This window comes from Schistocerca americana, chromosome X (genome assembly GCF_021461395.2).
Source record: "Schistocerca americana isolate TAMUIC-IGC-003095 chromosome X, iqSchAmer2.1, whole genome shotgun sequence".
Taxonomy (NCBI): Eukaryota; Metazoa; Arthropoda; class Insecta; order Orthoptera; family Acrididae; genus Schistocerca; species Schistocerca americana.
In genome coordinates, this window is record NC_060130.1 from 887,710,788 (window position 1) to 887,732,003 (window position 21,216).

At 40.6% G+C, this 21,216-nt stretch overlaps 1 protein-coding gene across 1 annotated transcript in view; it reads right to left on the minus strand.

Moving 5' to 3' along the window:
* LOC124556373 (lipase 1-like) overlaps positions 1-21,216 on the minus strand; it is a 214,741-nt gene that overhangs the window by 116,268 nt on the left and 77,257 nt on the right. The window contains exon 4 of the mRNA XM_047130337.1: positions 6,216-6,374. Coding sequence (XP_046986293.1) covers positions 6,216-6,374 — 159 coding nt within the window. The remainder of the gene's footprint in view (positions 1-6,215; positions 6,375-21,216) is intronic.

Sequence of the window (21,216 nt, forward strand, 5' to 3'; positions counted from 1 at the left end):
TCTCAGGACTGAAGACCACAACAACAACAACATGTAATATTTCAGCATATTTTTTTCTCTCTTTCAGTAAGTACTTGTTGAGGTTTGACGTTTTTAAGAATATTTGATTCACTAAACCTGGCATGCTTCCAAGTTCTCTATTGCCAAGCTGTACTGCATGACTGGTTAACCTTACAGGTGACGTACCCAGCATACATGATTGTTCCCTGCTGACTCTATACATTCTGTCTATCTCAGTATCTCCATGACGATTAGTGAAATTGCTAGTAGTAAATCATGCTCCTCTCCTCCTCCTCCTCCTCCTTCTTCTTCTCTTCCTCCATCTGTCTTATGGTGTGTGTGTGTGTGTGTGTGTGTGTGTGTGTGTTTCAGTTATAGATTTAAATGTTTTCAGAAGAGAATCAGCTCATTCTAACTGCCCTAGCCTTAGGAATCGTAATTTCTGTCGAGTAGCCTTTCACGCCTCGATAAATATCCATTTCATCGACGTTCTGTTATATAATAAACAGGCTTTGAGATAGTATACAACTTTTATTCTATCGGATTTGTCATATGGGATGTTTTTTCCGATTTTGCCGACCTTTACAGTCAACCTGTAGATTGACTTCAAAATGGCTCTAATATTGCCTGCATGTTCAGATTTCATATCCGATACATTTGTCAAAGCTGTTTTATCGATCGTTTATATCCTTGATACTTTTGCTGATGGTTTCTTCTCAAGCTTTCATATCTCTGATACTTTTATGAATGCTTTCCTCTTGGGCAGTTATAGCCCTGATTCTTTTGTGGACATCTTCAGGATGGAGTATTTTCATATCTTCTTTGAGTTCCACAGTTCTTGCAGCTAACATATGGTCTTCCACATACCCTCGAATCCTACATTTCACAGTTGCTCAATCATCGTGTAATTTGCGTTAATTTGCTGATCACCCCTTTCAGAATTCTTGTTAAGCATTCCATTAATGCTTTTTAATTTACATAGTACAGCTTTTAAGATTTTCATTGCTTTTTTCAGTTTTGCTACTATGACATTTAAGACTTTTGTTGATAGATTCAATTTTTTATTCTATGTACAAACGAATGTTTGGCTCGTGCATCAACTCCTCAGAATGAATACATGACATGGTTGTCAATTTGTCCATAGAGTAATGAGTAATATTTTATCTTTATATATAAATGCAAGTTTAGTTTAAAAATCGATTACTCGATCTGTTTATGTATCAAATTCTTCTATGGTGTTCCATAGTTTCCCAATGCTCGTTTCATGTTTTGTATCAACATTCTCAATATTTTGTGTACATCTATAAGAATATTCAGTAATTTAGCTCTCAATGCTGTGAATATTTTCTTGTGAGGATGCACCATACGAACATATTTGTCCATGGGATGTAATATCTAGACACAGTTATGTAATTGTACATTGTCCTTTATGAAGAAACTCCTGGAAATTTCGTATATATTGCTCGTCATTAACTTTTCTTGTTTTATCAATAACCAAACCCCCTGCTGAGTGTGATTTAACTCTACATATGGTTATAAATTCGTTGAATGACTTGTCATTTCCAAGATGTGCTTGAGGAACATGTTATAAACTTGTTTTGTCACGTTTGAAACAGTTAACAAGGTTTTCGTTGTCCCTTTACGACTATTTTAAAATCCTAGAGTATGTTTCACTCGAATAGAAGATGTCTACCCCTATACAACGACAATCCTGGTTTTCAACTTCGTCAAATTTTAACAAAGTGTTCAACTTTACTTTTTCTGGCCGTGGGGTATCGCTGACTTTGCTCAATGTCATGTATGTTACCCCATCAGTGCCAGACAATATATCCTGCAATAGCTAGTATTAGGGTTGAAATAACGTTCTTGGAAATACATGCACATGCTCAGTGTTATTTCCATCTGGTTGTGTTAGCAATGACGTAATGAGATTCATCTTGCTGCACTCTAAGGTACCTGCAATTATCGATCATATATTGTCGGGAAGGAGTGTTCTAGCCTTTTTCTTCAGATTTCCAGTAGTACTGCAGGATCAGTCAGTTACTATGAAGTCATTATGACGATGGTGTTTTGTCCCTTCAGCCATGGTGCTGACTATACGTTTACATCAGCACACTAAGGATTTTGTACAGAAAACATATGTATATGTGGTCCTTATACTTTTTATTTACAAACCCTTACATATAGCTGGATATATGAACATTCTTAAATAAGAATGTAGTTCACTGCGTGTGTGAGAAGGTGAGTTCACACATGTTGCCACATATTGATGCACAGCTCCATGCGAAGCTGACAACACTATATTCATTATATGTAATAACGAAGGCGCACCAAGTTTCAAGATAATGCGGTAAATTTTAAAAGGAACAGAATTAAAGGCAGACAGTTCAGAGACCGCCATCTACTGTCAGTTCAGTTTGGAAAATTCTGGAATCCAAAATTTAAGAGCTATCAGGCTATCAGGCTATTTTATAGAACATAAATAAAGTACAGAAATACTTATAGAAAAATTGGGATCGTTGTTAGTCTTCAACTGACAACAACATAAATACACTATGGCCATTAAAAATGCTACACCAAGAAGAAATGCAGATGATAAACGGGTATTCATTGGACAAATATATTATACTAGAACTGACTTGTGATTACATTTTCACGCAATTTGGAGCATAGATCTTGAGAAATCAGTACCCAGAACAACCACCTCTGGCCATAATAACGGCCTTGATACGCCTGGGCATTGAGTCAAACAGAGCTTGGATGGCGTGTACAGGTACAGCTACCCATGCAGCTTCAACACGATACCACAGTTCATCAAGAGTAGTGACTGGCGTACTGTGACGAGCCAGTTGCTCGGCCACCATTGACCAGATGTTTTCAGTTGGTGAGAGACCTGGAGAATGTGCTTGCCAGGGCAACAGTCGAACATTTTCTGTATCCACAAAGGGCCGTACAGGACCTGCAACATGCGGTCGTGCATTATCCTGCTGAGATGTAGGGTTTCTCAGGGATCGAATTAAGGGTAGAGTCACGGGTCGTAACACATCTGAAATGTAACGTCCACCGTTCAAAGTGCCGTCAGTGCGAACAAGAGGTGACCGAGACGTGTAACCAATGACACCCCATACCATCACGCCGGGTGATACGCCAGTATGGCGATGACGAATACACGCTTCCAATGTGCGTTAACCGCGATGTCGCCAAACACGGATGCGACCATGATGATGCTGTAAACAGTACATGTATTCATTCGAAAAAATGACGTTTTGCCATTCATGCACCCAGGTTCGTCGTTGAGTTCACCATCGCAGGCGCTCCTGTCTGTGATGCAGCGTCAAGGGTAACGGCAGCCATGGTCTCCGAGCTGATAGTCCATGTTGCTGCAAACGTCGTCGAACTGTTCGTGCAGATGGTTGTTGTCTTGCAAACGTCCCCATCTGTTGACTCAGGGATCGAGACGTGGCTACACGATCCGTTACAGCCATGCGGATAAGATGCCTGTCATCTCGACTGCTAGTGATACGAGGCCTTTGGGTTCCAGCACGGCGTTCCGTATTACCCTCCTGAACCCACCGTTTCCATATCCTGCTAACAGTCATTGGATCTCGACCAACGCGAGCAGCAATGTCGCGATACGATAAACCGCAATCGCGATAGGCTACAATCCGACCTCCTTACACGAGGCATCACAACAACGTTTCACCAGGCAACGCCGGTCAACTGCTGTTTGTGTATGAGAAATCGATTGTAAACTTTCCTCATGTCAGCAAGTTGTAGGTGTCGCCACCGGCGCCAACATTTTGTGAATGCTCTGAGAAGCTAATCATTTGTCTTCCTGTCGGTTAAATTTCGCGTTTGTAGCACGTCATCTTCGTGGTGTAGCAATTTTAATGGCCAGTAGTGTAATTTTGTAGTCATGAATGGTGCTGGCTGGGCACTGCTACCAACACTCCAAACAGTTTCGGAACAAAATGTTCCCTTCGCCGCCCGCCGGAGCGTATATAAGTAACGAGGTGTCTGCCTCTTACGAACTGGCAGCTTCCCCTGTGCGTGGAAACACGCGAAGGTAGTTGCCATTCCTAAACCTGGTAAGCATACTAGACTCGCGCACAATTGTAGGCTGACAAGCCTACAGCCAGCTCTTTCTAAGCTTTTCGAAAGGCTGTGTAGACAAGTGAAGGATGAGCGCCTCCTTCCGAATGAGCACTTCGGTTTCCGGAGGGGGCACTCAACCCAACAAGAGCGACATAGGTTGGTCGAGCAGCCAATGGGAGCGCTGGACTGTAGAGAGTACCTAGTGGAGGTAGTTTTGAAGTGTCCAAGGCATTCGGCAGCGTGTGGCATAACGGCCTCCCGTACAAGCTTCTTGTAGTGGGGGTACCGGTGTCACACGTCTGCCTGCTCGAAACCTACCTAAATGACCGCACTTTTCACGTACGAGCACACGGAATTCTACGGAAAGACGAATACGGGCGAGAGTGCCGCAGGGGTCTGTTCTCAGCCCTCTGCTGCTGTGTACTCTATACTGTAAGCGTCTGACATGCCGAAAACTGCAAGTGTCGAGTTGCGCTTTATGCAAACGACATAGCGCTCTTTGTGCGCAGTCTCTGCGCACACATAATGAGATGACGTGTGCAAAAAGTGTGCGATAACCTTGGATCTTAGGCGACTCAAGATGAATGCGCCTAAAAGCCAAGCCCTGGTCGTTACCAGGTAAAAGCTCCCTGAAGATTTAGTAACGCCTCGTATCACGGGAGGCCCCATCAGATGATCACGAACCAGGAAATACCTTGGCGCGACCTGAGATCGGCACATGACCTGGGGACCTCGCGTCCGCGAAGTAAGAGGGAGAGCGTTGGGTCGCCTACGCACGCTTTACCCAATTTTAAACCCAACAACGACGTTACGCACCCAATCTGGATTAACACTATATTTGGCACTTATTAGGTCCGTTATAGAGTAGGCTTCTATGGTATGGGGCAATGCTGCCCACATCCGCATTGAAAAACTACAGAAATTGCAGAACAAAGCTCTCCGCCTTGCTCTGCACTTACCCAGACACTTCCCCAGTAGGGAGCTTCATGAGCAGGCTGGCGTTCCCACGTTAAAGGACTTCATCGAACAGATCACTCGCCAGTTCTATGAAGAGGCGCAGCAATCTGAAAACCCATTAATAGCCAGTCTGGTCAGCCAGATACATTGGCGCCCAACCACAAGGTGACCGGACCTAATGCGTGAATAAAACTCATAATAAGAGAAATAGTGTAACAAAACCAGAATGATACCTTGAGCAGACATATCAAAAAGAGAAGAATTTTAAAAAAACCGAACGAATAGAGCAGTTAAGTAGGAAAAGGACTAAAAGTGCGAGAGCTACAAAAGAAAAGAGATCCAGAGATCTCCTAAAGTCAGTCAGTCAGTCAGCTGTTCGCGTCCGTTTAAGCCTCGGATGGCGTTAGTAATGGCTGACGTTATTGATTTTCGGTCGATTGATATGCTGCGTATATGTTGTGAAACTGTGTAAAAGTTAACCTACTTGGATTCAGAATATATCTGGAAAACCCGTGTTTCATTCTCCAGATTCTATTTAGTATGCTGCCCGCTATATTATAGAAAACAGCGGTAAGTTATTCTCCACTTTTAAGGCAAGCAGTTAACTTTTCCTGAATGGGAACAAAGAGTAGAAATCGTTCAGAACTGTTTCGGGTGCTGAGAACAATAGAACAAGCTTTAATGATTTGCTTACTTATTCTTGTGCATGTGCAACAATGCTTCGTTAAACAACAATAGACTTTTATCGTCGTGGTTCCTGACCCCTTAGTATTATACTTAGACAATGAACAATATGTTCTCCATCGCTCTCTGGATGGCCGCGTAAACAGTTTTCAGACCATTGTAAAAATCTATGGTATCCCAGACTCGCATAAGACTACCAAACATTTCAGTTTACAACCTAGAGAACAAAATACAATAATTATTACCCATCGCTCCATTCGCTGTCTTAAAAAGTCAAATTTATATGTGTACAAGTAGTGAAAAGCATTTTTCCTCTTTAAGAGATGAAAATAAAAGCCCACTGATGATGCTGAAAGTGCAGTGGAACTTGTCTGGGAAATAGAAGAAAAGATAAAATTATGTTTTGCTCAAGGTAGATCCCCTGCAAATACAAATCTATTAAATTGTTATCAGTATATGCATTTGTACATGGTACTCACCTTATTTAAACCTTGAGGATCCCACCCATAAAGAGTTTGAATGAGATTCAGGCAGAGATCCTGCGTAGGTTTGTCGTCCCCACAAGTCTTCTGCAACAGCGAGCAAGATTCTTTGGTCGTTGGCGGAACTCTGTATATGCGCGCTCTCTGGAGGAGGCTCTGTGGGCACAAATAAGGTAGCGCTACGTTTAATATTTACACATTTTAGGTTTTGACGACGTAATGTTTCATGTCATAGTTGAACCATTATCTACGAGTCTATAACAATATGACGAAAACAGCGGCTGGACCACGATACTTACGCCAGCAATCCCTGACTGCACTCTGGCATTGAACTTCCAGGAAAGACGCACGTTAGCAACTACAATTTGAACCTGCTATTGCAAGTTTCAACAATGTTGACTGTTAAAACTGGCGGATGAACATCCGTGGTCGTGTTCTGCGCTGTTGCAATTGTATTCAGCCGTGCAAGAACACATATATTTCTGATACTTAATTGAATAGTGTTTGAAAGCAGACTTTAGTGATTTTATCAGCTGCACTTCGTGCCTTGGTATCGTCCCCCTGAATGGACACGCTATTTAGCTGGTTCCATGAAATCAGATACGATAACGTTCTGTGAAAGAAGGATGAAGATCGGGATGCTCAGTTACTAAAAACGTTTTGTGTTTAGTGAATGACAGAAGAGAACGTCCCGTGCACCTACAAAAACATTCAGTATACAATGCCAAGGTGAAAAGTTCTTGGCTTGACAAATTTGTCTATAAAGTGATAGTATTCATAAATTGTTTCATCGTGATCAATAACGTGGACTGCGGAATAATTTAGTTTGTATGGCTATTTGAATTTGTCATGATTTGTTCTTATGAATAAACTGTCACAAAATTCTTTGTTTTTAATGGTTCCTCGCTAATGAAAATTGATCCAAAGTTGATGAAGATACAGGAGACTACTCCTTGATTTTCAATTGTTAAGGAATATGTGACTGAATTAAAACGTATCTGCTCTTCTCGTGAAGATAAACCATGCGGATGACGACCCAATCTTGCACGGCTGCTACTATAGGTGAAACGCATTTATCGCGAATCTCTTGCCCAACGTAAAGTCCCGAGCGACTGGAGAAAAGCGCAGGTGACGCCTGTATATAAGAAGGGTAGATGGACGGATCCTCAAAATTACAGACCAATATCCTTAACATCAGTTTGTTGCAGGATTCTCGAACACATTCTCAGTTCGAATATAATGAATTTCCTTGAGACAGGGAAGTTGCTGTCCATGCATCAGCACGGCTTTAGAAAGCATCGTTCCTGCGAAACGCAAGTCGCCCTTTTTTCACATGATATCTTGCGAACCATGGATGAAGGGTATCAGACGGATGCCATATTCCTTGACTTCCGGAAAGCGTTTGACTCGGTGCCCCACTGCAGACTCCTAACTAAGGTACGAGCATAAGGGATTGGTTCCCAAGTATGTGAGTGGCTCGAAGACTTCTTAAGTAATAGAACCCAGTACGTTGTCCTCGATGGTGAGTGTTCATCGGAGGTGAGGGTATCATCTGGAGTGCCCCGAGGAAGTGTGGTAGGTCCGCTGTTGTTTTCTATCTACATAAATGATCTTTTGGATAGGGTGGATAGCAATGTGCGCCTGTTTGCTGATGATGTTGTGGTGTACGGGAAGATCTCGTCGTTGAATGACTGTAGGAGGATACAAGATGACTTGGACAGGATTTGTGATTGGTGTAAAGAATAGCAGCTAACTCTAAATATAGATAAATGTAAATTAATGCAGATAAATAGGAAAAAGAATCCCGTAATGTTTGAATACTCCATTAGTAGTTTACCGCTTGACACAGTCACGTCGATTAAATATTTGGGCGTAACACTGCAGAGTGATATGAAGTGGGACAAGCATGTAATGGCAGTTGTGGGGAAGGCGGATAGTCGTCTTCTGTTCATTGGTAGAATTTTGGGAAGATGTGGTTCATCTGTAAAGCAGACCGCTTATAAAACACTAATACGACCTATTCTTGAGTACTGCTCGAGCGTTTGGGATCCCTATCAGGTCGGATTGAGGGATGACATAGAAGCAATTCAGAGGCGGGCTGCTAGATTTGTTATGGTAGGTTTGATCATCACGCGAGTGTTACGGAAATGCTTCAGGAACTCGGGTGGGAGTCTCTGGAGGAAGGGAGGCGTTCTTTTCGTGAATCGCTACTGAGGAAATTTAGAGAACCAGCATTTGAGGCTGACTGCAGTACAATTTTACTGCCGCCAACTTATATTTCGCGGAAAGACCACAAAGATAAGATAAGAGAGATTAGGGCTCGTACAGAGGCATATAGGCAGTCATTTTTCCCTCGTTCTGTTTGGGAGTGGAACAGGGAGAGAAGATGCTAGTTGTGGCACTATATGGTGGATTGCGGAGTATGTATGTAGATGTAGATGTAGAACGCTGATGAAATGCTTAGGATGGTATTGTACGATGGGTGCTTAAAGCTAACGCCTTAGGAGTGTCACAAGAAAGGAAATCGTATACAGATTGTAAAGGATACCTGTTTACAACGTACCCGAGTGATGTAGGGGAAATCAAGACGAACAGTTTTATATGAGACACTTGGAATTTATCTAACCGGAAAACAATCTCAAACTGGCCTATAATAGCCATCTAAGCTATAGCACATGCATACTACGCGATATTTAGAATATCTTTTCGCCTTCCTACGCCACTGGCTTAGGCGGTCACATTTTTTATTTTTTTTTATTTTGTTGACATTAGAAATATAGTTTCCCATGACGAAAATGAAAGAAAAAAGAGTTCTGTAAGTTGTGTGAAAACTAATTGCCTTTACAAGTCCACCTAAATCCAACCCTCACAAGCAAAGCAGTCTCTCAGTAAGACGGCTAGAGAAACAAAACGACTGAATTGTTTTATAATGAATAATTCCAGGTAAGATGCTCATAATGTTTCTTCTTAACTACAAGCTTATTTCGGCTATAGCGCCATTGTTAAGTAAAAATGTAGATGTTACATTTAATGAGTCTACTTACTTTTATAAAAGTTTATAAAAGTTGCACATAAAGGGCAGTATACGTATATACTTAAATCTAGTTGGGATAGGTACCTATATTGCATCAGCGACTAAGCTGTCGACTGTCTATTTGTTGCTACCTTGTTATATTCATGTAAGTTCCATTTTTATCTAATATTTTTGTTAAATACTTTGGACGGCTAGTTTGACAGTTTCTCGTTTATGCTTTATGTTTACAGGGTAATCTTCGCTATTCAGTGATGTAAGTAGGCTGTTTATGTTTTCTTATTGGCAACGTTACGTAGCGCTCTGTATGAAAATCACTGGCTGTGCTGTGTGCAGTCTGTGGCTAGTTTGCATTGTTGTCTGCCATTGTAGTGTTGGGCAGCTGGATGTGAACAGCGCGTAGCGTTGCGCAGTTGGAGTGGTATATGTGGGGAGAGAGATGGCGGAGTTTTCTAATTTGTCATGAACTGCTATATATATTATGACTATTAAGGTAAATACATTGTTTGTTCTCTATTAGAATCTTTCATTTGCTAACTATGCCTATCAGTAGTTAGTTCCTTCCGTAGTTTGAATCTTTTATTTAGCTGGCAGTAGTGGCGCTCGCTGTATTGCAGTAGTTCGAGTAACCAAGATTTTTGTGAGGTAAGTGATTTGTGAAACGTATAGGTTAATGTTAGTCAGGGCCATTCTTTTGTAGGGATTTCTGAAAGTCAGATTGCGTTGCGCTAAAAATATTGTGTGTCAGGTTAAGCACAGTCTGTATACATTTTTTCACAGCTCATTTCGGAAATTATGAAAGAAATTGGCAAGGTGCACCGAATTTTGAAATGGAACCGCCGAAACGACGTAACAATGACCGATATCCGACTCGCCGACATGATGACTTTGACTATAAGCTGTTCATTACTACACGTAAATTCAAAACATTTAAGAATTCTGGCAACGACATTCATGCACAAGCATGGCTCCATCAATTCTCTCATTGTTTTCCTCCCAACTGGTCGTTAGAACACAGATTAGAATTTATGTGTGGCTACTTGGAGAATGAACCAGCTGTAAGAATGCGATCGGTCATTCACGATTGCCACAATGAAGGAGATTTTTATCATGCCTTCCTCTCAGCATATTGGTCTCAAGCTACACAAGACCGAGTAAAACATAGCATCATGATGATGAAACACTTTGAAAAATCTGAATTTTCCAGTCTTGTCAAATACACTCCTGGAAATTGAAATAAGAACACCGTGAATTCATTGTCCCAGGAAGGGGAAACTTTATTGACACATTCCTGGGGTCAGATACATCACATGATCACACTGACAGAACCACAGGCACATAGACACAGGCAACAGAGCATGCACAATGTCGGCACTAGTACAGTGTATATCCACCTTTCGCAGCAATGCAGGCTGCTATTCTCCCATGGAGACGATCGTAGAGATGCTGGATGTAGTCCTGTGGAACGGCTTGCCATGCCATTTCCACCTGGCGCCTCAGTTGGACCAGCGTTCGTGCTGGACGTGCAGACCGCGTGAGACGACGCTTCATCCAGTCCCAAACATGCTCAATGGGGGACAGATCCGGAGATCTTGCTGGCCAGGGTAGTTGACTTACACCTTCTAGAGCACGTTGGGTGGCACGGGATACATGCGGACGTGCATTGTCTGTTGGAACAGCAAGTTCCCTTGCCGGTCTAGGAATGGTAGAACGATGGGTTCGATGACGGTTTGGATGTACCGTGCACTATTCAGTGTCCCCTCGACGATCACCAGTGGTGTACGGCCAGTGTAGGAGAAGGCTCCCCATACCATGATGCCGTGTGTTGGCCCTGTGTGCCTTGGTCGTATGCAGTCCTGATTGTGGCGCTCACCTGCACGGCGCCAAACACGCATACGACCATCATTGGCACCAAGGCAGAAGCGACTCTCATCGCTGAAGACGACACGTCTCCATTCGTCCCTCCATTCACGCCTGTCGCGACACCACTGGAGGCGGGCTGCACGATGTTGGGGCGTGAGCGGAAGACGGCCTAACGGTGTGCGGGACCGTAGCCCAGCTTCATGGAGACGGTTGCGAATGGTCCTCGCCGATACCCCAGGAGCAACAGTGTCCCTAATTTGCTGGGAAGTGGCGGTGCGGTCCCCTATGGCACTGCGTAGGATCCTACGGTCTTGGCGTGCATCCGTGCGTCGCTGCGGTCCGGTCCCAGGTCGACGGGCACGTGCACCTTCCGCCGACCACTGGCGACAACATCGATGTACTGTGGAGACCTCACGCCCCACGTGTTGAGCAATTCGGCGGTACGTCCACCCGGCCTCCCGCATGACCACTATACGCCCTCGCTCAAAGTCCGTCAACTGCACATACGGTTCACGTCCACGCTGTCGCGGCATGCTATCAGTGTTAAAGACTGCGATGGAGCTCCGTATGCCACGGCAAACTGGCTGACACTGACGGCGGCGGTGCAGAAATGCTGCGCAGCTAGCGCCATTCGACGGCCAACACCGCGGTTCCTGGTGTGTCCGCTGTGCCGTGCGTGTGATAATTGCTTGTACAGCTCTCTCGCAGTGTCCGGAGCAAGTATGGTGGGTCTGACACACCGGTGTCAATGTGTTCGTTTTTCCATTTCCAGGAGTGTATTTTGAAGACATGTTGCATAAGAATCAGTATCTTTCAAACCCATACAGCCCCTCAGAACTCATCCGCATTTGCTTACTCAAATTGCCTGAACATTTATGACATATTATTTTGGCAGGGCGTTGCAAAGAAGACATTGAAGCTTTTGAAGGACTCTTACAAGAATTAGTAATTGACACAGACAGTCGCGGGATGCGAAAACAGGAAAACAATCACTACAGGTCACATCCGTCACAATTCCGTGACGACAGAAGCAATAACTGGACACGACAAGCCTATTCTTACATCGTAAATCGTGACCAAAACAGACACCACCCGTATGAGAACCAATGGCAGAGTAATAATTACAGGGAAAGATCACCTCTCCGCGGTAATGACTATCACGGAGACAATCAGAGAAACAGACAATATGGGAACCAAAATAATTATTATTACGGGAGACAGAATAACTTTAGACTCAGGGAGAAATTCTCCACCACGTGACCGACAAGAAAGAAACTATGGAATCTACCGACATAACGACAGACGGTATGATCGTAACGACAGACCTGAACTGCATCAGAACTGGCGGGATTTAAACAGGGCAGGGTCCTCTCGTCACGGTGAATTTGTAGAAGTTAGGTCTCCAAATCCCAATAACGGCGCGCGCCAACAAAGAGACAGCCAATGACTCGCACAGCAGGCAGCCGCGTGCGCCCGCTGGCTCTGAGAAAAATAACATAAGACGCTAGCCATGAGAAAAATTTTAGCATTCTTTACCGATGTATACAACATGATAATTGCTTTGAAGTTGAAACTCTGTGCACTAGGAAGAGTAAAGGTTTACACCACATTTCACATGTAAAACCGTTTATTGAAAGATAATCTGCTTTCTAACTTTGTCTTTGCCATAAAACTTTTCACTTCACATTTCTAGTATGCTTTGTCAGACTTAAGAAACTGCTAACATGCAACAATGTTTGCAGTTAAATATCCAGTCTAGAACCTAGGGAACATTTTTAAACAGAAATTACGAATGCATTGTTATAGTGAACAGACGTCACAGTGTTATTGTGTGTGTACATTCTTGCTTGTTAGTTGCACGATTACGTAACGACTATAAGGCTCTCATACGTAGAACATTTACCAGTACTGCTAATGAGATTTTAATGCAACATTTTGGTTTACTTGAAATTTGGTGTATCATGAGGTAAGTACATTGGCTTCTGCAGAACTTAGCTTTCGGAGGACGATAACTACGACACTTCCACAGAGATTATCTTACAGCAAGACGCACATTTAGCGCTACAGGACACGTATTTGAGTGATTAATTTCGCACTTAAAACATGCATTTTTTTAAAGATATTTGAAGTACAATGATACAAGGGTTTTCCGTGATATATTTCATTCCATTGCTGTAATCTGTAACACCAGAGGGTATAATTACATTAATCCTCAGGGGGGTACACGCTTACTTTGTGTACCATGTGTTTGGCAAGCACAAGGAGCCCTAGCTAATATGGTATTTGCTTATACAACTTTACACATCGGTACCATATTTCTCTAACACACAAATTACACAGCTATCTGATCATGTAACTGAGAGATAAACAATTTTTTTTTTACTACATCAGTGACAGATGTTTACGTAATTACACAGTTGGATAACTTCACACTTATGAAATTGTATTTTGTCTGTACTTTGTGAAATGCTCATATTTTTCCTTAACCATTGTGATACTATGAGAGCTTTGAATGATGTATTTGGTAAGGGAGAATGATTTTTAAAGTAAGTTTGAGATTAATGACACTACTGACATGAGCAGAGAATTTTTTTTAGGTTTTGACACTATTGCAGGAAGCTACGACGATTTTGAGATTTGGCTGAGGTTTTATGATGTTATTATTACGATGATGATGTGTATTATGCTGTTGCCATATGTTTATGATCAATAAGCTGATGCTATATGAGTTATTTGATTATGCTACATATCTGTTATGATGAAATATTGAAGAAGTGTCGACGAATATTTATATGTGTAATAAGGTAAGGAGTAATGAATAGTGGTTAGGGACTCTGACTTGTGAAAAAGGATGTTGGAAACCAAGAATCGTACTTTAAGAGTTATGAAATGTGTGTAAATGCGTGAATGTATCACAATGCCAACGAAAATTTTTTTTGGACACTGTTATATTCATAAGATTTTGTATCTACACATTTGCAACGCAAATTCTCGACTTCTGAAATTTTTTATATGAGACTGCCACTGTAGCGGAAACTGCTGTCGTGAATATTTCGGTAAGAAAGTTAAGTGACCACCTGCACGTAATGCGTCGTGGGCACCCAGCTGTGTCAGACGCCTGGAGAAAAAGCCATTAGTGCGTGCCTTTTTCAGAGGCAAAGGTAGAAAAGAAAAAAAAAGGGAGGCCATTATCCTCGCTATTGACATTCCTTTGTAGAAAGCATCACAAAAACGACATGGTCGAACTTGAAAACATATGATTACACTGTGGAGCTCTTAATTTATGATATTTACTGAAATGCCTAATGAAATGACGAGAAATATTTTTATGTTTATACACCTGATTATGACTACTGACTCTCTAGTTGAGAGATTTTTCTACTAACTTATGAAATGCCTCATGACTACTGAATGATGTTTCATGCCTTCCTTTGTACATATTTGCTCATTTTCTTTACTATCAAGTTTCTAGCTGCACTGCAGCATTGGTTAAAATAAAATTTTATAGATGTACTAATATAAATATTTTCTGTCTACAGATCGAGTAAATAATAATTTTTTAAAAAAAATGAGGGAGCACAAAAAGACATTTACCTTCACAGGAACTGCATTCATAATTTTCTTTTCAAGTACTTGGTAATTTCTTTTGTAGAAATAGTTGTGGTGCACCACTTTAATTACATAGACATTAAGATGCGATTATACATTTCCCTTGTCTGCATTGTTATCTTTAGTGTAATATTTTTTCTGCTTGAGCTATGTCATGTTTAGGTATAAGTTATTTCATTTTCTGCTGCTGTTTGCCAGGCATAGTGTTACTGATTTTGACTTTGTATTATTCTGTTAAGCCAGTTTTACTAATGATTTATTTTTATTGTTTGCTGTGCATTGCCTTATATTAGTTGTAATATTGCTGCTTGCTTTGGCATTTGTATTTTTTATCATTGCTGTTTGTGTTAATTTGTTATGTGCTGCTGCATTGCCTCATCCCTTAGTTTAGCATCTGAGCTCAGTAGATTTAAGTTAGCTTAAGAGGGGGTAGACTATATAAGAAACTAACTATGATGAATTGGAAGAAATGCATTGAGAAGATATAAGAAAATGGTTTGGCCAAAAAAAAAGTAGTGTACAGTGGAGAAAAACTATTTTGAAAGAGGATGTGAACAGAATACAGAAAGCAGGCTTAGATAGTACTTTTGGGAATAATGATGAACAAAGGGAGATCTTCATGCAAAATACTGCAGTAAAACAAACCCTGTCCTTTCCTTTTGTGTCATCCCTCTATATGTTTGTGTACCCTTGTGTATTTGTGTTTCTCCTGTCTTTATGTGTTTAGCTGATGAGAGCTATGTTGTAGAATTTTTCTAATACTATGTTATTTACTTTGTAAAGATGTTGAGACATTATTTATTCTGTTTTGTTGCTCATGTGTGAAGTCGATGTTTCAATAATTATTCTGATCTTTTATGTATGTACTTATGTCATAATTCCTGTAACACTGATGTATATGTTATTTCGATTCTTTTGTAAAGCCCATATTACTACAAATGTTATCTGTATTATTATGTTTTTAATGATGTTTTCTGTATCTTTGTAATTGTATTCTTATGTTATAAAATTGTAATTGACACCAGTTCATCAAATTAAGTAACTTGTAAGTTCCATTTCACTGCACACGTTTCTGTTGGTCATAGTATATGGACAATATGTGAGAAGTAGGGACTGATAGTGTTTGCACGTGTGTTAATAATTCAGCAAGGGACTGGATAACAGCATTGCTGGTTCTAAGGACATGTCAAACAAATTTTTTGTGAGTGGACAAGTGGTGGTTTATGGACTTGCTATATTCTCCGCAAGACTCTTCGATGGTGATTGTGCACCTGCACAGTCGCAACAGATCGCAACAGATGGCTGCTGGCCATCTCTACAAGGACTACAGTGGGTCTGCATCTTTGATGACCCACCAATACTATTATTTCTACAAGGACTACAGTGAGTCTGCATCTTTGATGGCCCACAAATACCATTATTTCTACAAGGACTGCAGTGGGTCTGCACCTCTGGTGACCCACCAATACCATACTCTCTACCAGGACTACAGTGGGTCTGCTCTGTGATGACCTAACTACCAATATTCTTCAAAACGTCGACTGACTCTGCTGTGGATTTGCTCTGTTGTGGACCAATACCTGTCTGCATGTCAAGAGTCAGCACTGTCTTTCCATTGGAAGGACAACACTACTTCTTCAAGACTGCGTGGAAATCCACTACTTCTGTGTGCATTCTCTTTTACTGTTCAGACTTTGAAAAAAAAAGAAAAACACTGTAATTTTACTGTGATGAATCAGGACTGTCTTTATAGACTGTGAGAAAATGTTAGCTTTTGACCAACATTGTATCAATAAGTGTGTGCATTTGATATCTTTGTTATTGTAATTATGAAAAATTTTATCAAATCATTATTGGCCACTGCCCAAAACAATTTGTAAAATTTTTTGTGGGGAGCATGGGGGCTATGTAAGTAGGCTGTTTATGTTTTCTTATTGGCAACGTTACGTAGCGCTCTGTATGAAAATCACTGGCTGTGCTGTGTGCAGTCTGTGGCTAGTTTGCATTGTTGTCTGCCATTGTAGTGTTGGGCAGCTGGATGTGAACAGCGTGTAGCGTTGCGCAGTTGGAGGTGAGCCGCCAGCAGTGGTGGATGTGGGGAGAGAGATGGCGGAGTTTTGTAATTTGTTATGAACTGCTATATATATTATGACTATTAAGGTAAATACATTGTTTGTTCTCTATTAAAATCTTTCATTTGCTAACTATGCCTATCAGTAGTTAGTGCCTTCCGTAGTTTGAATCTTTTATTTTGCTGGCAGTAGTGGCGCTCGCTGTATTGCAGTAGTTCGAGTAACCAAGATTTTTGTGAGGTAAGTGATTTGTGAAACGTATAGGTTAATGTTAGTCAGGGCCATTCTTTTGTAGGGATTTCTGAAAGTCAGATTGCGTTGCGCTAAAAATATTGTGTGTCAGGTTAAGCACATGTTTACAGGGTAATCTTCGCTATTCAGTGATGTTAGTTGCATTTCACTGATATTATAATTTTAATATTATTTGTATCTATGGTTTTTTATTTTTTATTTACTATATTTTTTATCCGTTATCATTTTCCAAAAGTCAGTAAAATTTTCTAAATAATTTATACCTTCGCGATCGATTTGTTCATTAAGGATATCGTTTGCATAGTTTTTTGTATGTATGTATATTTCTGATTCTTCCAAGGTGTTCATGGTATGTCCTTTTGGTATTCTTTGTAGAACTAGCTAGCATTTTCGAGATGTTCTGCTCTGTGGTTTTGGTTTTTGAGATGCAGGTAAAAGCTTGACTGACTGCTGTCACAATTTCTTGTGTGTTCTTTGAATCTAGTGCTAAATTGTATATCGGTTAAAGGGCACGAAATATTAGCATTCACGAAAATGTTATATACAAATAGAACTTACGTGATTATAGCAATTTGGCAACAAGCAGATAGTCGGCAGTTTACTCATTGATACAATATGGGCATCTATTCCAAGTAGATGTAAGTATGTATGTAAACTGACTTTTATGTACATTTTTTATAAACGTAAGTAGACTCGACAAGTGTAACATCTACAGCAAGGGCCCCCATAGCGCCCCCCCCCCCCCCTCTCCCAACCCATCTCACAGGGAAGGAAAAAAGAAATTGATATCAAGTGTTTTTCTTTTAAAAAATGATTTAAAAGTCTGTGTTACGCAGGTCTGTAACATGGTTGAAACTGGAAATTTATTAGGGCTACTTACAGGTCGCCTTTTGCCTTACAGAACATTAAAAATATTGCACTCTTCCCGCTTTGTCCCCAGCCCCCTCTTCTATAAACTACCGCAGGGGCGCTCTTGATCTACAAGTTTCCTTGAGAATGGCGCTGTAGCCGAAACAAGCTTTTAGTACAGAAGAAACATTGCTAACTAAATTATTAGCTGCTTACCTGGAGTTTTTCATTATAAAAAGTCATATTATGACGTATTCTATGCTGCGGACCCGACCAAAAAATATTGATTTAATTGTTATTTGAAACAATTAAAATTCACAAAGCTATGAGGTCAAATTTCACAAACATCAGTTTTACAATTTGTAAGTGAAATAACAAGGTGCGTTTTATACTCAAGCGGATTTTATTGAAAAAAGGTAATGAGTTTCAGACGGTTAATTCTGATGAAGCTGGTGACGTAAGAGGGCGATAGGATGTTGAAAATATCGCTCGGCGCAAATTGCTACAATAGGTGGCTTTTGCAGACCAATCTGAGGTTGTCTGCTAGCTTGGTAGATCACAAGTGTCCTATATCAACTTTTTCGTCTGGGTGTCCCTACACCACTGCGGTACGTTGTAAATGATCATCATTTCCACCACATATTTTAAATGACGAAGTAACTACTAGAAAACTTAGCACACGAATTTCTCAGCAAATTACCCCATTTTAAAACAACTGCAACCGACTTCTTGCGCCGATTATGTACTGTGGGTGAGTCGTAGGTACACCATTCCAAGCCAGAACAATACCACAGTCAACGTATTTCGTAGAAACAGGCTTGTGCCGATCTAGGTATCGGTTCACTGGGGGAGGGGGAGGGGGACGGGGGGAAGAGCACAACTCGTTACAGTCTCCCTGGAATACATCTTGTCATCACCCCCATTTTTAACATGCCACATACCTATGATTTTTGTGATACTAGTGAAATATATAGCACGCCTTATAACAATAATAATTTGATTACAAAACTAACTAAAATATTTTAATGCAATAATAATTTGTTAACGTCAGTGCTCAATAAATAGCTTTAGCTTAACTTTTAATAAATTTCAGTTGAGAAAAACCACAGTGCTTCAAAACCATTCGTCCCAAAATTTGACAAATACAAGTGTCATGCACTTGAGTTAGGTACTACATTAGAAGAAGCTCGCTCAACTCTGACAGCATCATAATTTACCGGAGACAAAGTCTAAAAGTACACTTATCGTTATTAGCATTTCATTTAGCACTAGGATTGTGAATTCAAGACTGCAGACTATTTCTATTCGGGTGTGGAATCTGTCTACATTATTTCTCTTTTTTTTTCCTTTTTGGAGGGTCTTTCACTTTCTGTGTTGCCTTACTTTGCTTCCTGTGGTTTGTCGATTCTGTCTATGGACTCAGGAAATCTGCCAGTTTCTTTGTTGCTAGCAGGTATGGTCGCTCTACCTGGCTGTAATGACAAGTCCATGCAAGTGGGAAAGCCATCGAGTAAGTGATTGGAAAGCATCCTGTGATAAACATAGCTTGTTATTTCTAGAAGTCTTTATCACTTTCAAGACAATACAGAAAAATGAGTGTACAGGGTAAACGACTGTCTGTATGCATACGTTAAGCACGAATTTATCTGGCTTTATCATCATGTTCATTTTCCGGACTACACGCAGAAGATATTAAGTAAGATAAAGTGTTTCTTAATAGAAAATTTATCTGTGATTCGCAATGCCTCTCTTATAGCTTCTGCCATTGAGGATCGATGAGTGTCCTTATGGCACTTCTGTGCTTCTTAAAGAAGTACGTGACTTGGTCTTTTTTCATTTTCAACCAACAGCTATCGTTGTGCTTAAGCATTAGTTGGTCACAGAAATCTATAAAAATCTATAATTTTACGTTGTTCAGTCTTGCACTGAGCGATTCGTTATTTCACAATATTATCGAAAGCTGTTTTTTTTTTTTAGTACAATTTCCTTGTCTTTCTGGCACCGATTTTAGTTTTCACTCCTTCAGTAGTTTCATTTACTTCAATTTTTATTCTTAAATCTCTTCCTGCATTTCTTCTCTAACCTTAGAAATTTTTTGGTCAACACTTCTTTGCAATTACTATTTTAGTTCCTCAATGGTTTGTTCCATTTCATCCTTAAGACTGCCACATGTTTCTTAAAATCTTTTAGCCCAAGATTTAATGTGAGCTATTTCAATCCATTCTGCCCTGCTTTTAATTTTCTTGTAACATTACTATTCAGATAATTTATCGCATATATCAAACAAGTCAGTAAATTTGCTTACACACTAGAATCGAATTTAGTTTCCATTGTCATCCCTTGTTCCACATTCGCTATTACAGATTCATTTCCGTCATTTCTATATCAAAAAAGTCAAAATCATAATCTTTCTAGTTCATTTGAACTTTGTGGTCCATTTATGATATTATTATAATGCTGTTGTAATGAGAGAAACAGTCTGTTGGTGAACTTCGTAGTGAAACAGAAGTACTGAATAGTGTCAAACGTGAAATCTATGATTTTAGCCCAATTAGAAACCTTTGAAGCTGATGAAAAAAATATATACATATCCTATATCCCAGAGAGAGATGGGAAGTTAGAGGACGAACTAGAACAACTGAAGAAGGTATGGGAAAATATATTTCAGCTAGATGAAGGAGACATAATAAACAAATACAGCATGATGAAATGAATATAGGGGCTTTGGTTTAGATTAAGACCCATGAAAAATCCAAAGAGATAAATTCAGAGATTTACGTCACCAGCTTCGTCAGAAATAACCGTCTGAAACTCGTTACTTTTTTTTCAAGAAAATCCGTAAAACTGATGTTTGTGAAAGTTTACCTCGGTGCTTTGTGAATTTTAACAGTCTAAAATTAACACTTAAATCAATATTTTTTGGTCATAATATGACTTTTTACAATGAAAAATTCCAGGTAAGTAGCTAATAATTTTCTGAAGCTGCTCTCAGCTGTGGCCAGAACAAGCAACGCCATCCGCATAGCACGCCCTCTCCCCTGCGGTGTCACTGGGCGGTGATGCCGCTGCTAGTGGGCGACACTGCAACGCCACGAGCTGGTGCCGCCGAACATGTCATCTTCCACAAGGCCACCCGCCAATGCCCAAGGGGTGATGGTGCGACCACATCCTGACAGCATAGACCTAACGCTGTTAAGTAATGTAGCGTCGAGTCCCACGGGCGTTACAGTACATGGGATGATACTATTGCATACTGTGGTGATTAGATGGGAGCATAGGGGAACGAGACGCATTGCTAAGGATGTGGAATCAGCCAGACGAG